General features: G+C 35.2%; 1 protein-coding gene across 1 annotated transcript in view; it reads left to right on the top strand.

Moving 5' to 3' along the window:
* Positions 1 to 2818: 2818 nt before the first annotated feature.
* LOC308498889 (sperm-associated antigen 6) overlaps positions 2819 to 23392 on the top strand; it is a 77071-nt gene continuing 56497 nt past the window's right edge. Inside the window, exons 1-4 of the mRNA XM_081051635.1 lie at positions 2819 to 2991; positions 3077 to 3172; positions 18931 to 19097; positions 21085 to 21268. Of these exons, the coding sequence (XP_080907761.1) occupies positions 2967 to 2991; positions 3077 to 3172; positions 18931 to 19097; positions 21085 to 21268 (472 nt within the window). The 5' untranslated portion in view covers positions 2819 to 2966. The remainder of the gene's footprint in view (positions 2992 to 3076; positions 3173 to 18930; positions 19098 to 21084; positions 21269 to 23392) is intronic.

The raw sequence follows: 23392 nt of genomic DNA, 5'->3' as shown, positions 1-23392 counted from the left end.
TAAATATGGAGTTATTTCAGTAATTTTAGATTTGGTGTTGGCAAAATTTTAGGCTGTGTTTCATAACTTGAACAATCCAAATGAATGCCTATTTAAATGCTAATACTATGTTTTAATTCTTTGGGGGAAGAGGGAAGGAGATTTCATATCTAGGTAAAACTCAGCTAATTTTTCTTAAAAACAAGAAGTATTTTGTTATTTAAGTGATGTTTTAGATAGTCTCACCTCTTCACATAGGTTATCCTAACTCCCTAGTTTTTGCACTCAATATTTAATTAGCACACATAAAGCTTTAATTTTTAAAATTCAGCTAGGACCTGAAGAAGAAAATACATGTAGTTAAAATTAATAGTTTCTTTTAGGCATGTGTAGAATATATTCCCATAATAATGGGATTTTCCTGAATTCCCAAAGCAGATTTTTAAAGAGAAATAACAGGATTTTAAAACTGGCTTTATACTGACATGTTTTTGATTCTCGTTTTCATAAACAGAAGAATTGAAGGCAAAGATGAATTTGAAGTTACACATGATTAGCTTTTTACGAAAACAGCCAAAGGCTTTGAAACAAATCTTTCATGGAAACATTTTTTGCAAGTTCAGATATGTTTCATTTTCAATCAAATGTACAATATGTCAAGTACATTGTATATCTACATTTAAAGTCAACTGGTACTTTAAGAACTTTAAATAATCTTACATAGCACTTAAAAAAAAACCCACAAATATCCCTTTGAATAGTTTTCTTTCTTACTGCTTAACTGTTAGAAGTATATATGTGACCATGGGGCATTCAATTAACTTTGTAAAACAGAATGGCTTTTTATTTTAAAGTTAGGAAATTGAAAGGTGGATCAGAAAATACAGATTGGATTTATTGTCAGTAAAAGCAATCTGTTCCCATGTTTTATATTTGGATTACTAACAATTCATTTATATGTATATTATGACCATTCTGTTACATTTATCCATTTAATTTTAAAGATTTCTAAAAAACAAAGCTAGAATAAAGAGAAAAGATCTAGTTTCTTTCACACTGGTATGTCTAATTTCAGATAAAAAGTAGGAATTCTATTTTGTGTTTTATCAGAACAATACAATTTAACCCACACAATGCTAATGACAGACTCTCAGAATCTACAGTTAAAAATAATTTAGATAGCATTTGAATTTAAGTTTTCAAACTTTGTAGCATTTCATAAATAGACTTATGTTTATAGGTTTATACCTTTTTTTCAACATTGAGCTCTTACCTCAACACTTTATGTAGAAAATACATAGTAAAATAATTACTAAAAATGGAAACTGTTGTAGCTTGGGAGTTTGAATTGTTTAAGGACTGAAACCAATTAGGGAACCTTTTAGTTTTAAGGGGATTTTTTTTCATAACACAACAAAGAACTATAAACAAAATTACAATGAAAGTTTATTTGCAATTTTAATTATTTGCTCAATCTGTTTCCCCCCACATCTCTAAAGAAATGGGAACACACAAAAACTTTAATTTTAAAGGACCTGTTTCCTTAGGGAAACATGGAGATCATTGTGAAACTTATGCCTTAGAGTTAAGTAAAGGCACTGGCTTCTGAACTGGAGCAAAAGACAGGCACCTGCTCTCAGGGTAGCAGGGATCCGCCTGAACACACTTAGTGCTCTCTCTGATTGCGGCTCCATTCTCCTGCTACTTGGGGCTCCACAAAATATCAGGACTTTATCAGAGAGCTCAAGTCAGAGTGAGATCCCCAAGATTATTTCATAGGACTCACCCAGATATGAGAACCAGCTAAGTTTGCATGTTCCCTTCTATTGAAGATGAGATAATCAAGGTTTCCTGTCTTGACACTACTCAGCAGCAGATGTGGCTACTTACACCACACCTGGTGAACTTGTAGTTTCTGATGGAGAAACATTTAACATTGACACCTGTCATTGAAACGTTTGGTATACTGTTTTCAGGGAAGCTAGAAACCAGCGATAGACGGAGTAGTTAATTTTTGTTAAATGAGACTGGGTAGAGTTAAAGGTATATAAGCTAGGGAAGTCGGCTTAAGATAATTTGAATTAAGACTTTCCAGGTAAAGATTCTCTCTCCCTTTCTTTTGAAAATGTCATTCAGCAACAAAATGAAGCCTAAATGTAAAGGATAAAGTCAAAATGTTTAAAAATCACATAAAAGTGAGTACACAGCAAACCTAGTAGTAACAGGAGAAAGTCGGTAAAGACAGGACATTAATCATATTGTTTCCTCGTCTGCTTCTCTTGTTGAAGCTCTAGGAGTGCTTATTAAATGCTTTCAACACAACATCTATAACTAAGTGTATGCACACGGCTGTCGTGCGGCTCCGGGACTCCGAACCCCAAACGCCAGGTCTATAAACGCTGGACCACAGGGGAAAACATGTGACTTGAGGTTTCATTGAGGATAATGTATCAGATTGCACGAGGCCACACACAAGATTTCTCCTGACCGTCCAAGCCAGGACGACTTCATCGCGCGTTTCCTTGTCTCGCCGCACTTCCACGGGTTCTCCCGGCGCGTGGGGCTCCGCGGCCCCCACGGCTTGCGCGCAGTCAGGCAGTCACGCGGGTCTGGGGTCCCTTTGTAAAGGACCTGTCCTGCGGCGGACGTCGGAACCCGCAGGACAGTGACACCCGACAGTGCAGCACCAGTGCAGCGGCTGGGCCGCTTGGCACGTCGGGGCGCCCCTGCAGGCGGAGCCCCCCCGGGGCCGGGCGTCCCAGCGGGCGGGGGGCCCGAGACCGTGACGTCACGCCCGGGACTCACCGTTGCGGCGAAACCGCCGCGTGGCGGTTCCGGTCGGTTGCCTGGGAGACGCGACAACACAGGACAGTTTGCCGTTGGAGGCCGAGTGGCCTCGGCAGTCGCCCCTTCCGAGGACGCGCTGGCCCGGCGCACACGAGCAGCGGCGCCCCGGAGGCCGTGGCCGGCGGAGAGCTGCGGGCGCCATGAGTCAGAAGCACGTGGTGCAAGGTAGGGCCCGGGGCGGGCGCCCCGACGGCTGGCGGCGGGAGCTGGGGACCGCCGGGCGGCGCCCCCACCGGGTCTCTCCCTGCAGTGTTCGAGCAGTACCAGAAAGCCCGGACCCAGTTCGTGCAGATGGTGGCGGAGCTGGCGACCAGACCCCAAAACATCGAGACCCTGCAGAACGCGGGTGAGCCCTCACCCCGAACTCGCGTCGCCTCACACCCGGCGGCCCCGTGTCACCTGGTGCCTTCGCCTCGCCCTGCACCTCAGGTCGCCCCGGTCCTCGGCCCTGCCTCGCCCCTCACCGGTACCCGGGCCGCCTCATCGCCCAGCGTCCCTGTCCGGCCCTCCACGCTCCGCTTACCCGGCCTCCCTTCCCGCGTCTGCGCTCCTCTGTCTGCTGAGCTTTTGGGGAGCAGAAGGATGGGGACTGGAGGAAGGCGTCCCTAAGTTCTTCCAGTCCTCGGGGAGGGCAGTAGGAGCATTCGGCCTCTTTAGCGGGACTTCAGGGGCGAGGCCGAGAGGGTTAAGCTTCCACATGGGTCCCGATTTCCATCTTTATGGCAACCAGAAAAGTGTCTGTTGAAAGTCAAAGCCAAACGAATTGCCTGGAAGTCATTTTACATGAATGGGAATCTACCCTAATCAGACCTATTTTACCCGGGTGCCGCTGCCTGTCATCCTGCCTTTGATCACCTTCGACTTCTTCACACCAAAGGAATTCCAGAGCGGTTGCCACATAATTTCTCGTTTTGCAGTAGTGAAAGAGCAATGATATGCTTGAATATTTTCCAAGAGATTCAACGTAGGTAAAGACCTAGTTTTGAGATACCTTTCTGGTGTTCTCATTTTACCCTTCAGTTCGACTCAGGCAGACTCTGTAGACAGAGGAAGAGTGTGTGTGTGATTCGCTTCTTACCTATTAACATAAAGAGAGATGATAATGGTCTCTCTCTCTCTCTCTCTCTCTCTCTCTCTCTCTCTCTCTCTCTCTCTCTCGCTCTCAATTCCTCGCTATCTGAACTTAAAGTAAGGTAGCATTTTATCACTACTGTGTTAACAGAAACCTTCAATTTATAGGATATGATCTTTAAAACTCATTTAAATTAACATGAAATTAAAAGAAAATTAAGACCATATCGGTGGGGCAAGAATGTTTAGACAAAATGGTTACTGTAGGGTTTTTTATTTTTTAGGGTAATTACCAGTGCACCGACATGGTAAATTTTTTTTTTTTTTTTTTTGGTCACTGGGAGGGATTTTGGTGTTTATTCCTTATACGTTTTTATTTGGGGTCAGGGGATGTATTTAGAATTGAGAAAAAGTGTATTTTACAATAATTTTAAAACCCTTTTTATTTTGAGATAATTGTAGATTCATATGTATTTATGTATTTGTAAGAAACAATGCAGGATCCCATGGGTCTCCAAACTGTAGTGTGACATCATAACCAGGATGTTGGCAGTGATACAATCCATTGAATAATGCAGGTATCCCCAGTTTGACTTGTACTTATGTGTGTGTGTATGTGCATATGCGTGTTGTACAGTTTTATTTTGTGTGTATACATCACCACCCTAGTAAGACACACAATTCTTTCATCACCACAAAGATGCCTTGTGTGTCCACCTCCCTCTAGTTCCTAACCCTGGGCAACCACTAATCTGTTCTCTATTTCAAAAATTTTGTCATTTCAAAGTTGATCATCTTTTGTTCTGCAATTATTTCACGTGGATTAATTTTCTTCTGCATGTGTGTATGTGCTTGTATGCAGGCAAAGTGTAGTCCTCAAAGTACGCAGAATACTGTTGGACACACTGTTAGTATATATACTGACTCAAGTTTATTAGAGCGTGTTACATTTTTAGAATGCACTTAGTGTTTAGATCTTTTTTCCCCCTCTGAGTTCTACCCAGTGGTCTTTGTGAATGGACACTTACTATTTACAAATATCTAATTTTTGGAGAATATACAGCTAACTAAAACATTTTTAAAAGAGAAAATGATTGACATTTATTATAAATTTGATAATATAGATAACTTAAGATACAGAATATCACGTTTCAGTATAATAGTGGCAGGTTTCTCTTCCGATATGTGTACAATGTAGACTATATTATGGAATTTTATCAATCCAAATTATTAGGCAAAGTGACCTCCAAAGTGTAAGTGACTTAGATATGACATTTTAAATAGCCACCTATTTCCATTTCTGGTCTGGCTTGTGAAGGGATGGAATACAAAAGGAATATAACTTAATGTTTTGAAGTTATCTGCACTTGACTAATATCTTGATGGAACACTAAGGGTTTGGTCTTTCTGAGAAATTTACTTTTATGTACTTCATGTTATGTAGATTCAATTTAAGCACTCCTTTAGTTATTTTAAATAGACACATATAATGAATATTCCAATATATTTATTATTTTAATTAAGTAACCTGAAGGCTTTGTCATGAAAACTTTTCTTAATAGCCAATTAACTTAACTATTCAAATTAGTTTATTCTTTTCTAAAACAATCACCATAGGTTTAAAAATGCATTTGAATGAGCCACCACCTGTGTGCATCAATTATACTTCTGATCAAGCTTTCTTTTTTTTTTTTTAGCCAGTGACTTCATTTTGCTAGCATAAGACACCAGTGTGCATTTTATTCCTGACTGACATAATCTCTGCATATCTGGGAGGGTTTTGTCTTGTTTTTTCACTTTACTACTACACTATTTAAATAAATATGTATCATGCATCCAAGATAATGTGAAAAACATTTCCATGTAGGCATCATTATAAGTCAGTAGTTCACTGACTTAAGAATTTTTGAATTCATTAACTGCAAAAGGAACATTAAAGGTGACAATAATCAATGGAGTTTTTATTTTATTTTAAATCTCTGTTTTTTCATTGTTTTTGATGTGCTAATGAGAGAATTTGTCCTATTAAATAAGTCAAAGTGATTACTAAAGCAAAGTGTTGCAAGATATCTTCTTTAGAGTATTTGGACAAAAATAAGTTTTGATTTCTAATCAAAATTGTTACTAGAAAAAACTGTACAATGTTTCTATAACCTAGCGTTATTTTATTTCTCATTGATTTTATTCTTCTAAATCAAAAGAGTATACATTAAAAACATTAAAAGTTTAATGTTTGTTATAAAGTCTCTTTATGTACCCTCAAACCTTGTATGTTTGAACCATTACATCTTGCAGAGATTTAAAAAATAATTCTGATACTTCCCCTCTTTGAATAATCAGTAACATACGACGGTAATAGTAGAGATAATACTTTGTTACTACCAATTGTAAAATTTCAGCACTTAAAGGTGGTTATTTAATTATGAAATATAAGAAACATGTTTTATGGCATATTGGAACACCAGGCCACTCTTAGGTTCTTTGGGAGATCTTTTGAAATAAGCTAATGAGAGCTCCAAGAAAATTATTTTTAAACTGCTTAGCTAAATAAAATAAACTTCTTCTGAAGCAGCTATTTTTATAAGAAAAATGAGGATAAAGTGTAAAATAATCCTTTGTAATATGACCCTGTAACCTATAGTAAAACAGTAAACATGGCAAATCAGTAGGTATGCACATTTTCAGAAGAGTAGGAATAGAAAGTTTCCATAACACTTTAAATATGCACCTATATGAAGCTAATTTGCAAGTTGAATCAATTTAATGGGTTCAGAATTCAAGAATATAGTAATATGTGTTTACAAAAATCATTTTAAATTACATGTTTCTGGGGCAGTGTAAAAATCTTCAGCTTAATGTTCTACTACCTCAATTTACTGTAAGAAGGAAAAGCCTTTTAAATACATTTGTAATGTATTTAAAATATATACTGGTAGGTAAAGGTACTGTGATTCTCTTATAAAAACTACTGTTCCATAGGATAAAGAGAAATAGTAGAGCAACTTGAAATAACTTAGCCAATCATGCTATTTAAATTGATGCACTTTGTTAATATAAAAGGAGTCTTCTAGTTGTAAATGTGATAATCAACTTGAAGCACTCATTATTTTTAAAGATGGGTTTTGTTTTTTTAAACTTATGCTTAAGTGGAAAATATTCTAGGGAACTGTGAAAATTCTGAACTTGTAGCACCTAACAATGTGTCCTAAAAACAAGATTATTTAGAATTTTATTCTGTGTTCTAATCCATAGTCCTTACATGGCTGTTATGTTTTGTTATCTGAGCCTTGATGCATAAATAGCAAATAATATAGTGAGGGCTAGGTTCTCATTGTTTTCTGAGGACAAACTGGACAATTAAAAAAAAGTCCAACCTGTAGATGAGCCGATGAGATGGGTGCTCACAAATGGCAAATTGTGTGGGTTAAATTTAAATGTTACACATTAAATAGGTTTGAAAAGTTAAATCTTTCCTAATTCCACTTTACTTTTGAATGTTTTTTCATGGCCTTTGCTCCTCTGACAAGAACTTCCCCTACACTTCTTTGTCTAATTAATTTCTACTCATTCTTTGTAGCTCTGTTTAGATGTTGATTCCTCAGGGACAACTTCCTTAAGCCTCATAGTAAGTCAAGTCTCCTGATTTATGCTTTTCTTATGCTTAATATTTCTCTTTCATAATACTTATCACAACTGTAATGATTTAGTTTCTGCTTTCTCCACTAACTGTAAATTCCATGCCTAGCATAATGCTTAGCATAGAGCAAATGTTCAACATATTTAAATAGAATACAGGAAGGAGTAATTATTTTTCTAAGTGTTTTTACATCTCTTACAAAATTAGATTCTTATAACAGCTTAGGCAGGTAGAGTAGGTATGTTCTTCAGTGTGGATGCTTAAGCCCATAAAGGTCAGGTAATTGCCCTCATCACAAAGTGACTCTGTGGCCAAACTGGGATTGAGACCGGTTTCTTAATTGCTGCAGCCTGACCTTGTGCTCTTTCTGCTTGTAGATATTAGTAAATTATTTCTAAATGGTTCTAGGAGTTCCTAATAAACCTCAATGTTAACTGTTAAAACAAATTGTCTGTTTAGCCCTTTGGGTACCAATGGCTGTCCAGTAATTGAACATAATTGGTTTTGGGGTCTCCTTGAGGACTATTTCGGGAGCTTCAGTGGAGGCCAGATGCAGAGGACTAACTTTGATAAATACCTGAAGATTTGATAGAGTAGGAGTGTATTTAGGGCTTAAACTGGCCTGGGAGCTCTAGAGAACCTTTCAGCCTCCTGGTTTCTAAGGAAAAGCCTTATCAATCCTGAAGCTTGTTAAGAGCATCTTGGGAAAAGTGTGTAATCCACTGGGAGTTGTAATCCACAGAGAGTTGTTGGACTGAGACCCTGCCAGGATCAGGGAAAGTGCAGAGGAGACTTCATCAGAGCCCAGGGTGGTCAGCTGGCATGGGATTGACTGCCTGCTGTCCTGGGAATTTTGAGAACATACAAGGTAGAGCACAGGAAAGGGGAAGCACTTGATAGTTATTGGTTGATTGATGTGAGTGTGTACTTAACACTTCTGTTTGGTTTGCATTTAATCATACTTTATGTGAAGGACTTTTCTTCCATGTTTTTTGGGGAGAGGACTTTGGGATTTCTGTTGAGTAGATGTACTGGCCCTAGGAGAAATCCATGGCCACATGTAGAAAAAATTGGGCCTTCCCTTGAACACAAGTCAAATTTCCCTCATTTTGAAAGTGAAATATGCTCTAATGTTTTTTATCATAAGGATAACTCAATTTAAAATTTATTTTTCAAGTCAAGTTCTGTTAAAAGTCTAGCTGACAACAAGTGGTATTTGTACTTGTGTCTATGTTTTGTCATGTGCCCCAATGCTTTTTATCATAAGGATAGCTCAATTTAAAATTTATTGTTTATTCAAGTTCTGTTAAAAGTCTAGGTGAAAACAAGTGATATTTGTACTTGTGTCTATGTATGTATGCGTGTTTCTCCAAAGGAAATGATTTCTATCCACTTATGTATGTATTCTAAATTCTATCTCTGTGTCAAGATAGAATCACTATTAAGTTGTATATATTGACTAGATTATATTAGTTTTCCATTAGAAATGTCTTTATAGGATTAGCCTAATAATATGCCCTCTTTTTAATTTTTAAATTGGGGGCTTATTTTTAAAATAGACAATTTCCCCATACCCTTAAATCTGTCATTAAAGACATTGTCCACTTTGTTGTTAATTTTTTTATGTAAAGATGTGCTCTTTTATTTAACCAGTCTTCATACATTATTATATGTTAAGCTAGTCCTAGGTATGAAATTTCAGGAAAAAAAATTGTTGCTACTTCCTTCATTTCACAAAGTGGTTCCCTTTTTACTCTTGCTGCCAGGAAGCTCAGTGCTCTGTTGAGAGCTCAATTGCAGAACTATCCCTAATATATGTTTTTAATAAAATTGTTAGTCCCTCTCTCCACGTCTCTACTACATGGCTCTTAATAATTATCTTTGTTATGCATATGTTTTAGAGTAAGCCATCCAAAAAAATTTAGAGTAGGTGGGATATGAATAAAACAAAAATTAATTCTATCTGAAGACATAATTTTGAACTGACTGCCTTACAAAATTTTCCTCTTCAGTTATTACTCATTAAACCTTTGGAGCAGACAACCCTTTTAGAACTGTCCTATTTATTCTCTATATCTTAGTTTTCACACTTTGTTCATTCATTATTCAATAAACATTTATTGAGTGTCCAAGTGCCAGATGAATGTTTAGACTCTGATCATGCAAAAATACATAGACTCTGCCCTTAGGGAGCTTATTTGCTAATGAGGAGACATAAATAAATAAAATACCGTTTTGTAAATGTCTGAAGATAGACATATGGAGCACATATGAAGGGTACTTAACTCAAGCTTTGGGAGTGAGGGGCTCTGTTCATGGCAGTCTTTTAGGAGGATTTCCTAGGAGTTAGCCAGATGAAGAAGGGGGGGAGGAAGTACATACAGGAACATTACGTGTAAAGGCACAGAGGCAAGAGAAAACGTGGTGTGTACCCGATAGAAAATGCAAATGTTTAGGTATGGCTGGAGCTCCTTGGGGTAACTTGGCAAGGGAGAGGAGAGTCAGTGGCTAGAGGATGTCAGCCTTAATTATGAAGGACCTCATCTGAAGTTGGGACTCATCCCGAAATTGTCTGAAAGCCATTGAAGTATTTTAATTAGAGGAATGATGGGATCTATTTTGTGTTTTAGAGAGATGATTTTCATAGTAGTGTGGAGAATAGATCGGAGGGCATTAAAACAGGATCAGGAAGTCCAGTCCATTTTTGCTCTAGCAATCACACTGGATAAGAGTTCTGCAGGCCTTGTGACTTAATAGAAGGGGGTAGGAGCAGGTGAGGAGAGTGCCAGATGCCCCCAGGCTTCCGCTTGCTTAGGTGCATTAGAGCCATTCATTCATGGAGAAAGGACACAAGAAGCAGAGGGAAATGATGACCTCACTAACGGTGCTGACTGCGGTTATAGTGTGTTGGGATATCTGTGTGCCGGTGACTACGGTAAGCAGTTTGGGTATGTAGGGCTCTGGAGCGCAGGAGACAGGTCTTAGTTGGTAATAAAGGCTTGGATAGGTGGGACTTACATGTTCATTTGAAAAGTACAAGTAAAAGCCCATTTTGTATTTCCTCATGTAATTATAAACGTAAGTTCAAATTGCTTTATCTAAAATGAAATGTAAGTGGAACTTGCTATAACTTGTATGCTTTACATACTCAGAATCTCACATATAGGTGGTGATGGCTGTGACCTAGTGGAGAGACAGACAGTTGCCCTGGAAGAGTGAATGGAATTTCGGTTTAATATAGTAATCATAGAAGACAGCTACAGTGATGTTAATGGTAGAATAATGTGAATTCAGCAGATTATGCCCTTTGCATTCTAAACCTGGCAATAGGCCAGTTTGCATTGGGAAATGATAAATGCTATACAGTGCATATTAAATGCATACATCATACATACATACAGGGATTCCTTGCCCTCTTAGAAGAGTTGCTAGTTGCTCCGTGAGTCAGTAGTCTCAGTCCCATTTCCTCTCATCCCTTTCCACTCAGAAATGACATGTCAGGTGTGGTAGCCCTTCACTGATAAACAACTGTGTTAACAATGAATCACCAAACAAAATTCAGAAGATATTATAGTTAATGAGAATAAATTTGAAAGAAGAAAGTAGATTATTCTTGATCATAAGAGTTTCTTGAATTTTTTACCATTATAATGGAATTCTATGTAAAAACACTATACATGTTTTGTGATTCATTCTGACTCTTTTAATAAATTGTAAGACTTTGTTGTAAGGGATATAACATCAAAAATGATAACTGACTTGATAGCTGTGACAGTGAAAATGTATTTCATAGAAAACAAAGCAGACATGTGGTACCAAAATTTATGATATCTTAGTCAAAAGCAGAAATAGTGGCCAGAGGTATGTAATCATAAAGGCTGCAAGAAAACAAAACAAGGCCTGAAAATTCTTGTTCTGAAAAAAAGGAAAAGGAACACATACTTTCAAGTAAAAAATGACTAGTGAAGGAAAATGAGAACATGTAAAATTTACAGTCATGAGACTTGCTTCAGAAAGTTTATAGTCATGTATTTGTAATATTATAGAAATAAAAATTTTAAATCTATTAAAATTGTTAAGTGTAATTGGAGCATCAAGCTTTGTGATGAGAGAAAACTTAGTGCTTAGAGTAGTAAAAGCTAAGTGAATGGTGGTGTCTAGAGTCAAGACTACAAGATTTTCAGTAAGAGCCAGTTGTTTATTCAAAAGTATGCTATATAATTTGAGAAATAGAAAATAAACATAAAACAGAAACCCTGCTCTAGAGATGCTTATTATTTTACTGGGGAGATAAGACATTTGTTCACATAAAACAAAGTAGAAAACCTCATAACATGCTATGTCAAGGAGGGCTGATATGCTTTGCATAACTTCAGGAGTGCCGTTTATATCGTGATCTATGTGAGTGGCATCCCCTGGATTTGTGCAGTACACAGCCTATCCAGCCATACAGGGTGGACCTGGGATTATTAAGAATCTTCATTTTCTTTTACTTCCCTGAGAGTAAGTGGTGTAAACAATAAAGCTCCCCATGGCTTCCCATTTCACTTAGAATAACATCACTTCTTAACATCACACTCTTAACTTGACCTATAGCCAAATTTGATCTGGCCCCAGCCAACCTCTTTAGCTTTATCTTTTGTCACTTCTCTGACTTTATGTTTCTGGCCAGTGTGAATTTATCATGGCTTCTTCAACTGTCTGCAACAATCATACATCCCTTATCCAAGCCAGAAACCTGGAAGTATGACTGATTCCTCCATCTTCTTCACACGAATCAGTTTGTCTCCTAAATGCCTCCTTGGACCTTTCACTTTTCTCTTTCCCTGTTGCTACTGCTGTTCTCCAGGCTATCTTCACATCTAGTGTAGGTTCCTGGAATAACTTCCTAAGAGGTCTTCTGCTTCCCATCTTGTCTCTTTACACGCTTTCTTTCCAGTGTAATCAGACACTTCTTTACGACATTAATGTTAAGATACAATTCAAAGTACTTAAAATAGGTACCCTTCAGGACTTTTTAGCTTTCTTTCTCTAATCTCCTTCCTCCCCTGTTGTACAGTAGTCATACTGTGTTCTCAGTTTTGTCAATATATCAAACTTTGTTTTTTATCCTGAACTTCATTTCTATAGTTCCTTCTGGTTGGAATACTCTCTGATCCTTCTCTCTGGAGACTCCCTCCACTTTTTCAGCAAGCAATCTACCTGGAAGTCTTCAGATCTCAGCTTAGATGTCACTTCCCCTGGTTTGCCTTTCCTGTGTCCTTCAGAATCTGGGTTAGATGCTGTACTGTATATTTGCAGAACACACTGTACTTCTCCTTTAGTTGCATACATCACAGTGTTTTGCATTTGCTTATCTCTCAGAACCCCTTTATAAGTTCCTTGAGGTCAAGGACAATTGTGTTTTCAACACCTTGTATATTCTTAATAGATATTTCTTGAGTGAATGGTGAGTGAATTATTCATTCCATAGTAATTCTAAAACATATGGTTGAAAAGGCTCAATCTATGGGACCATAGAATCTTAAATATTTCTTCATAAGAGTGGAAGGTATTGATTAATGAATGAGTCATATACACTAATAATAATAAAATGTTGATGAAAAACATGGACAACATAGGGAATCGATTCCTTTAATTAACACTTTTATTTATCATGTACTTAATGGTGTTCATTTCGTCCCAACTCATCTTCCTAGCACTTTAGAAATTTTAACTCATTGTAACTCTTACAAGAGTTTTATGAGGTAGTCCTAGAATTTACCACCATTTCACATATGAGGAAACTGAGACACAGAAATGTTAACTAATCTTACTGAGTCCCACAGCTGGAAAGTGACAGAACCCAGATTTGAAACTAATCATTCTCCTGCCAGATACATGCTTTTAATTACCTCAGTCTGTTGTCTTTTACAATAGGCAGTCATGTAACAAGCAGGGCAAGTGAGTCCTTCTATTTCTAAAGCATGAAGTTTCTTTTATAGTCTCATTGGACCCCAAACAGAATGCCTGAGTCAGATGATAACATTGACAATCAAAGGTGAATTCTTTGCTGTGTATCGGTTAATTGTATGCAGAAATCACTTTTTCCAAAACTTGAATAAACTATAGTGGCAATTTCATAGTAAATAGTCAGAGAAAGTAGTTTTAGATGAAAATGAAACATATTATTGGAATTTAAATTTGTAAAGCTTTGCAAATTTACAATAATAAATCTTCATCATATAAGTCTATGATGATTTGGGATAATTTTGAATAAAATTGGAATGTAAAAAATATATATATGGTAGAAATCACTTCATTTTAAGTCTAAAAATACAACCAAGGTCATCAAAGGACACTATGAAGAGAGTAAAAAGACAGCTCACAGGACTGGAGAATATATTTGCAAAGCATATATCTCATAAGAGATTAATATCCAGAATGTATGGAGAACTCCTAAAATTCAACCAGCAACAAAAACCAAATGACCCGTTTCAAAAATGGGTAATTTGAATAGTCATTTCTCCAAAGAAGATATACAAATGTCCAATGAGTACATGGAAAGATGCTCTATATTACAAGTCATTAGGGGAATGCAAATCAAACCACAGTGAGATACCACTTCACACCCATTAGGATGGCTATTATAAAAAACAACAACAAAAAATAAGTGTTGGTAAGAATGTGGAGAAATTGGAACTCTTGTGCTTTGCTAGTGGGGATGTAAAATGTTGTAGCCACTGTGGAAAACAGTTTGGTGGTTCCTGAAAAAGTTAAACATAGAATTACTACTTGATGCAGCAATTCCACTCCTAGGTATATACTCAAAAGAATTTATAACAGGGACTCAAATTGATACCAATGTTCACAGCAGCGTTATTCACAATAACTGAAACATGGAAACAACCTAAGTGCCCATCAACAGATGAATGAGCAAACAAAAACAAAAAGAGAGACATAAAGTAGAATGGACATTACCAGAAGCCGGGGGTAGGGAGTAATGGTAAGTTATTGTTTAATTTGTACAGAGTATCTTTTAGCGGTGGTGAAAAAATTCTGGAAATGATAGTGGGTGATAGTTTTACATTGGGACTATACTTACTGCCACTGAATTGTACACCTAAAAATGGCTAAAATGATAAATTTTATGTAATGTATGTTTTATCACAATAAAAATAAAAATAATTATAAAAAATTGGAAAACAAATAAAGAAGGTAAGTAAGCAGGGAAAACAGAAATCTTTACCATGACTTAAATGGGCCTAAAGGCCCAGTTTGTAGATACTTGTTTTTAAAGAAGGTTGAGATGTTAAATATCTGTATAAACAGAAGACTGAGGTAATATGTATATAAACTACATACATGTAAAATGAGACTTAATGGGTAATATTTTTGTCTTTGGAAATGTTTGCCCTTTCCTTCCTAACTTATATATACAGTTGGCATGCAGAATCAAAGTATTAGGCCTACATTGCACTAAAAGGAATTAAAGCAAATAATTGTGATTATTTTGAGGCTATTTTAGAATCTTTACTAGATTATTAGTTTCTTGAGAGGAGGCGCTGCCTTAATTCATGTGTAGTCTTATTCCTTGCTTCTTGGTAAACCGTGATCTGTGTTTTTGAATGAATGACTGTGGACAGGATCAGCGAGGTGGTTTCTGTTTGGGACATAACTGGATTGCAGTGTAGATATTAGCAACAATGTCACCAGTATGGCACAGGAACATAGAAAAACAGAAAAGGAACTCAAGATTATAAAGTTGGGGGAGGTGGAGAATTGTAAAGATTAATCCTAGAATTTAAATTTTAGAAATAGTTACACACCATTTTATCAGTTTGTATAGAGTAGACAGAATTGTTTTATAGATATTAAAGTACAATATATGAATTATTATTTTAACATGAGATATTAGTACTTGTTGGCTCCTTCAGTGGAGACTCTAGTGAGGTTATTAGCTGCTCCCTCGAGACCTGGTGTATCAGATACTATTCAGGCTGCTGCAATTTATGGATTCTAAATTTTCATGCATTCGCTCACCAAGGATCATTCACTATGGATTCCTAATGGACAGGCAGGTAAGGAAAATTTTCTTTTTATGTTATATATACTTCTTTTTTCCGCTCTTCTCTCTCTCATCATTATCTGTATTTTTAGAACAAAGCTATAATTAGAATAACAAAATCTCCATGCTTAATCTGTGTAAGAGATAAAAAAAATATGTCCCTGGGGACTGATGATTATGAAGCACTAAAAGGCAGTTCAAGAACTAGAAATTAGGGGCAATATTTTCTCTAATAAAAATGATGTTATTCAAACATAGATATTTTAAATGGAAACTTTTGCTTTTACTTTTATAGGTTCAGAGAAAGAGTATTTTTCAAAATCTTCATTGTGCTAATGTCTGAGCTAAGGAATATAGGAAAAGCCTGTAGCGCAGAAGCGTCCATGTAGAAACCTAACTTGAATATAGAAGGAAACTGAAAGAAAGGAATTGTATGTCAGTTTATTGACACTATTTTTCCTGGGCCAGATGCAATAGAAAAATGGAGGAGAAAATATATAAAGCAGAAAATTCCTTTGAGTATATGGACAAGTGAAGTACCTTTTTCTGTGTAAAGTATTTTACTACTAAAATTACAAACTGAAATTTTCCAAAATTGGGAGACTTTTGGTATATTAGCTAAATACTGTAACTAATAATAAACACTTATAATTTAATTAACTATTATAGACCTAGACAGAGGAATTCATTCTTCAAATTCTTAACAAAAAAGTTCAAAGTTCTTGAGATTTTAATTCAAAATATCTAGGTTGAATAATCCAATATGGATTGATTTTCCTATTACATTTCAAAGGCAATAAGTCACTACTTTCACATAAATTTATGAAGTGAGAAAAAAGGAAATAACAGAATCATCAGGAAAAAATAATGTGAAACATAATTATGATTCTCTTAAAACTATTTTAACCATACTCATACTTTTTTTGATTAATTAGTGTATTAATTATGAAATTTTAAATGTTAACAAATTTAGCTTTTCTTTTAAAAATATTTATTTAAAGTAGTGCATATTGATTATCAAATATGTCAAGTTATATAATTAACAACAACAACAACAAATAACCCAATTTGAAAATGGTCAAAGGACTTGAATAGATATTTCAGCAAAGATGTACAAATGGCCAATAAGCACATAAAAAGACATTCACCATCATTAGTGCTAGGGGAAATGAAAATCACAACCATAATGAGATACCACTTTACACCTGTTAGTATGGCTATTATTTAAAAAACAAAAGAAAATAACAAGTGTTGGTTGAAGATGGGCAGAAATTTGAACACTTGTACTTTCCTGATGGGAATGTAAAATGGTGCAGTCTTTGAAGAAAACAGTCATACAGTTCTTAGATAGTGGTAAAGATTACACATCATTGTAAATGTACTTAATACCACTGAAGTGGACACTAAAAAATGGTCAAAGTGGTCATTTTTGTTATGTGTATTTGCCACAATTTAAAAACTAAAAAAATATCAAGTAATAAAGCAAACTACAAAGAAGAGATTGGCAAATTGTTTTAAATCCAACTTTCTAGAATGAATCCATGTTAATATTTGGTAATTTGAATACCTTATTCTGTGCTTTAAACTTTTTGTTGTGAGATATTTCAGAAATTATTTCTATAAAAAGTGTAGATAACAGTATAAGCAACACTTATGAGCAAACACTGGGATTTGTTTCACAGTAGCTATTGCATGGACATGAGTAGGAGGGCTTTATGGCTGCAAAGTTAACTAGCCTGAGTGGGATTCAAACTTGTAAATGTGGCCTTATGTAAGATGTTCTAACTAGGTTAAATTAGACATAAAAATAATCAATAAATGAAATTGGAAGTCATGAAAAGCCACAGGTCACATTATTATCTGTGATAAGCATCATTATCATTCTGTTTATGTTATTTGGTAGTACTATTATTTTTGTCTAATTCTAAATGTTACTGTAAATGTTTTCCTTTTATTCTAGTTAATGTTTCTGGATATAATATTATAAAAGAATATTAGTAATATTTGCTTTTATAGATCACTGTGGTATGTTTTTGTAGAAAAGATGTAATAACTGAAGTTGAAAAGCCTGATGTAAATTGTGTAAAGTTTAGAAAGTCAAGGGGTACTTTGTTCCAGTTTGGACTCTGTCAACACCTTTCTTGCAACCTTAGACTAAAACAACATCGTTAAAGCACAAATAGTTGACTATTTTGCATATTTTGTATTAGGTTGGTGCAAAAGTAATTGCTGTTTTGCAATTATTATTAACTTTTTAAACCACAGTTATTTTTGCACCAACCTAATAGTAAGGCAAAGTTAATATAAAGAGCTGTAGTATCCAGTAAAAAAACCAAAATGCAATTATGATTTGTCTCCTTTTCCCCACCTCCTCAATTTTTAATACATATTATTCATTTAGCAATTATCAATAAAGAATGTCAGAATTTCTAACCTTGCTCCACCATTAATTAGTGGTATGATGATTTCCTTAACTTCTCTCAACCTCCATTTCCTCATCTGTAAAATGGACATAGTAATAGGGCCTACTTCATAAGTTTGTTAGGAGAGTTTGATGAATTAGTATGGAAAACAAGTCCTTAAAACAATGTGTACATATAAGGGCTCCATAAATATAAGCTTCTTTTATTATTATTGTTGTGGTGATATACCTACTAAAATGAATATTATGAGAGCTAGTAATACGATGTACTTCCTTATCTCAAAGAATGTATTTATTTGGAGATAATGTCAGAAATCGGATTTGCAGCCCTTCATGAATGTGAGGTCCTAGCCGAATGTCCACCTAGCCTCCCGGCTCTGAGATAGATCCTGGTACAATTTCTGTAATAAACTCTAAGTTCATTTGGAATGAGAGAAAAGACCCAACAGTTGGAATCAGAGAAAAAACAAACAAGCAGAAGACTTCATTGAGAGGAAGGGATCTGAACCGAGCCCTGGAAGATAGGATTTGCAAAGGCTGGGAGTGGGGTGGGGGTGGGAATCTACCACCCCCCGCCCCCCATGTCGTAGGCATCGTACTCTGTGCTTCACAGCCTTTCTCTGCGTTCCTCATGACAGCCCCGTCAGGTCACATAGCCAGTATTTGCCAAATCAGGGATTTTAACTCTTATCCCCAAGCCTTTCTTACTTCCATGTTATGCTGCTGCTTTGATAATTACAGGTTGTATTGTTCTTGTCTTGGTCAGCCATATGCTTCTAAATATCCCTTTAGTTTTTAGTGGGTAATTTTTTATTTTTATTTTTGCTGATTTTCCCCTTAATTTTCTTATCTGCATATATGCTGAACTGTATATTTGCTTTTTAATTTAAATTTTGCTGATTTCTGTTCTTTCATAACGTAACTCAGGTGTAATGTCTTTGCTGAGGCCTCTTCTTCTGGATGTGGTCCCAACAATTCAACACACTGCAGCTTTGGCTCTTGGGAGACTGGCTAATTATAATGATGACCTCGCGGAAGCAGTTGTGAAGGGAGACATTCTTCCACAGCTTGTTTATTCGTTGGCAGAACAGAATGTAAGATTAAAAATAATAAGTTATATGTTTTTGTTGTTACTACCTTTGACTTTTGAAAATTTGAAGTTTGGGTACAGTTGCAAACTTGTAGGCATTAGAATTATTAAGGTGTTAATACACCTTCAATTCTTTGAACTGCACATAATAATATCTTTAGGGTATTTTACTTTGTGTTGATATGCAGCTTTTCTCAATTACTATTAATATAAGGAGAAAACAGGCTAAAAATTGTAATGAAATTATACATAAAGCAGTATTTCTGTGTATTGGGAGATTAAAGTTATAGGATCAGCCTTAGATAGGTATATGCTTGTATGAAGCCCTAGGCAAACAAAAGTTGTTTTCAACAATACTTATGTCACAAGCTTCTATCTTGTTCACCTACCAGGCCTTGAACTCATTTCTCACAGAAGATTTAATCTCTCTTTATGAGGTACAAAGTCCTCTGGGTTTGCTTTTGCTTTTTTTTTTTTTTTTTTTTAAGGAAATAATTTTGGTGAGGAGTGGGAGACAAGGGAGGAATTTGGGAAAGTGGAAATTAGGAGAAAAGGCGAATGAGATCAGAAAGTGTGAATTATAGGTACTGTAATTAGTAGTGACTATTTATGCCCAATAAATTGTCTGTGAATTTGAAAATTCTGCAATATAAAAAGTCAAATTAGCTTAAGTTAATGACAAGAAATGTATCACCATTATTTTTCCACAATTATAAGAAAATAATCTGTGGAAAGCTACTTTAAAACTCTATTCTAAGTTTTATAATAAATTAATAGATATTTGGTTACTGACATACAAAATTAGACTTTACAACAAATATTTTAATATCTGTATATGTTATATTTAGGAAGCTAAGGAAATACACAAAATCAAAACATTATTAACGTAGCATATTTCTTATATCATCAATATATACCAGGTTTTGAGATATAATATGTTAAAAATATACTTGATGTATTTTCTCTCTCTTACACAATTTTTACTGTACCTTAACATGTTAGACTAAGTAAACAGAATGCTTTCAAAATGAGTGCTGTAGTCACCCAGGGACTTTTAAGTAGTCACTGTAAAGAAATAGAAACTTAGAATCTAAAATAGAGGATTAACTGGGTTCTATTAATAAAAAGAGGTAGGAGACCATTACTGTGTTATTATGTGAACCATAAAACCACATTGAGTGTTATAGCTAAATATTTCCTAAATCATTTTTTAGTTATATGAAGAAAATTGTTTTAGTTTTATTTTCTTCATCTGATAAATTTATATATACAAAATACTATAAATAAGAGGCATTACTTAAAATTCACATAATGATAAGTCATTTGTATTTACCTTTTTAAAAAAACATTTCTAAAAAGGGATAAATAACATATCCCATTGTTTGGACAGTTTATTTGCCAGGTTAAGTTTTAAAATGTATGAAGAATGTTTTGCCTTTATGTTTATCCAATGATTGGTAAGTACGTCTCAAAACATGGTTGTTATTTCAGGATAATTTAGGACACCAGAAAGATTAGTTGAGGTCATGAAAGGCTTATCATATTTAGAGACTGAGGGCAAGTAAAGGAAACAAATTTGTCAGTTGACAGTTTAGTTGTACATGTTAAGAGTCTAAGAGCTCCCATGGGTCAAACAAATACCCTTCAGTGTAATGCAGATACATAAAATCTCATTATTTTATGAATTTTTAAGGAAATATTAATATAATAAGTAGGAAACGTAGTATTTTATTTTATAAATGCATGTTTTAGAATAAAACAGTTGAAATGTAATATAAGACTTACATTCTTTTAGTTTAGTTACTGAACAAAAGCAATGGGGAACATGAAAAAATCAGAATGATTTTGCAGGATGTGTTTCATCCTTTGTATTTAAATGCTGTTGAGCTTTATTACAATAATGTCATTCTTACATCGGTTTTGGTCTATTTTAACTTTTGGTTATATAAGTGCTCAACTCACTTTGAGTTTTATCTATTTTATCCTTGTAGCGTTTTTACAAGAAAGCAGCTGCCTTCGTGTTAAGAGCAGTTGCTAAACATTCTCCTCAACTAGCTCAGGCAATAGTTGATTGCGGAGCACTGGATACACTGGTGATATGCTTGGAAGATTTTGACCCTGGAGTCAAGGAGGCTGTAGCCTGGGCTCTTGGATATATTGCAAGACATAATGCAGGTAATGGAGCATCTTTTAAAATTGGATTATTAAAGTTTAGATTTATTAGGTAAATCTGATTTTGCTTAGTAAAGCATAGGTGAGGTTTTACTGATGTTTCATATATTATGGGAGATAAGTTTTGAATGATGCCCAAGTCGTTTGGATCACAAATTTACAAAAACCTATACATTTTTGTCTTTATCTTAGTTAGCCAAAGAGAAATTTGAAGATGGAAAGAAAAAGGGAGAGAATGGGGCAAATGAGAATTTGATTAATTCCCAAAGACCTTGGTAAATTGGTTCAATTGAGAAATTATTTTAGTGTGTCACCCCTCAGGTTACATTGGGTTTTCACTCTTTTAATAGGGTGTTCCAAACCAGCTAGGGCCATATCATATGAGTGAGTAATGTTGAAAAGATACAGACATGATAACTTTCTAGAACATTTTTGTATTCAGCCCATATTGGGCACGACGGAGGAGAAAGAGGAGCACCTTCTCTTGGAAACCAACAGCTCACTGATGTCATCAAGAAGGGACCTGGATCTCTTGTGTGAAGGTTGTGCTGACACACCTCCTTATTAGAAAGTACATGGAGGGGAAAAAAAAGTACATGGGGAACAAAATTGCCCCCATCACTTTACAGAAGTTGCTAAATAATATGAACAAATAACAGAACAAGAATATAGAGTTTAACAAACATGTAATACTCTGGTTTCTCTTCAGATAGTATAAATCTTTCGCCTTTTACTAAAGACAAACATGTAAAAATGATCAGCTTTGCTAATAATCAAGACCTGCATATTAAAACAATGAATATATTTTTCCCCACCTATTATTATTTGGGGGAAAAAAGAGTAAAGTGGAAATATAGCCAGTGGTTAAGAGCATGGTTACACCAAAAATATTTGCTTTGGGAATTTATCCTAAGGAAAGAATTCCACAGAATGGAAAAACTATATTCATGAACATGTTATTGTAGCATTATTTGTAATATCAAAAAACTTGGCAAGAATTTAGAGGTTGAATTATGGTAGTTTACTTAATGGAATCTCATTCAACAAATTGAAAAGGTAATTATGACTTCTACATGGTTACATGGAGAAGTGATTATAATGTAAAAAAAGGACAAAATTGTATATTACAATTATAAAAATAAGTTTTTATGTGGACATAAATTACAAAGAGATATATGTTTGTGTTACTAGGGTGATAGAATTAAGGGTATTTTTCTTTGTTTTCCAGATTTTTCAATGTATGTATATATGTATATATGTATATATATATATGTACACACATGTATAAAATAATAGCTACTTTTTTATCAAGTAGTTACTTGTGCCTAGCTCTGTGCAGTATGCTCTAGATACATTATCTCATTTTGATTGTGGTACCCTTAGGGTAGGTATTATTCTCTCTGTTAAACAGAGAAATGGGGTAGAACTTAAGAGAGGACACATGAAGTTATATTAATGGTGGAACCAGAATTTGAGTCTAAATCTATCTGAATCCAAAGCTCACATTAACAACTGTACTGTACAGCTTCACTACATATTTCTTGAAAGATTGTTGAAGAAATTCAAAACAGAAGAAATAATAAGAAGCTCTCCCGTGGTTATGTTTAATTTGGTTCTTCAAATGAAACTATTAGGGACAAAAAAAGAAAGAAAATGATATAAAATTAAATTGAGAAAGAAAACTATTGTCATGCTTAGAATGATTCAGAGGTAGTATATCAAAATTATTTCCTTAATATCTGGATTTTGGTTTTCCAGGTAGGTTCACTTTAGGACTGTTGCTTACTGTATGTTGACAGAGAAAACTAAGGCAGTGTTTTAGATCAGAAGCTGGTTATCATGGGGAAACTACAAGAGTATATTTAGTAACTTTTTTTTTTATGTCAGAGACCTTATTGCAAACACATTGTAACATGAGTGTTTAAAAGGATGGTGCAAACAAAAGAGCCTTGAGGGACAGCCGTACAACTGCATTCTCAGGCAGGTACCCAGCTACAGCCTTTCCATACCTTCCTTTTGTTGAATCTGAGACTAAATTATAATAGTACATAAATAGGATCTGTCTTAGGGATCCCATTTCAAATTTTTGCTGTAACCTGTCTCCCTCGTGGAATTCACACTATAATT

The sequence above is a fragment of the Rhinolophus hipposideros genome (genome assembly GCF_964194185.1).
Source record: "Rhinolophus hipposideros genome assembly, chromosome: 1".
Lineage (NCBI taxonomy): Eukaryota > Metazoa > Chordata > Mammalia > Chiroptera > Rhinolophidae > Rhinolophus > Rhinolophus hipposideros.
The sequence above is the reverse complement of the archived record's forward strand: the minus strand, read 5'-3'. Positions and strand labels throughout refer to the sequence as shown.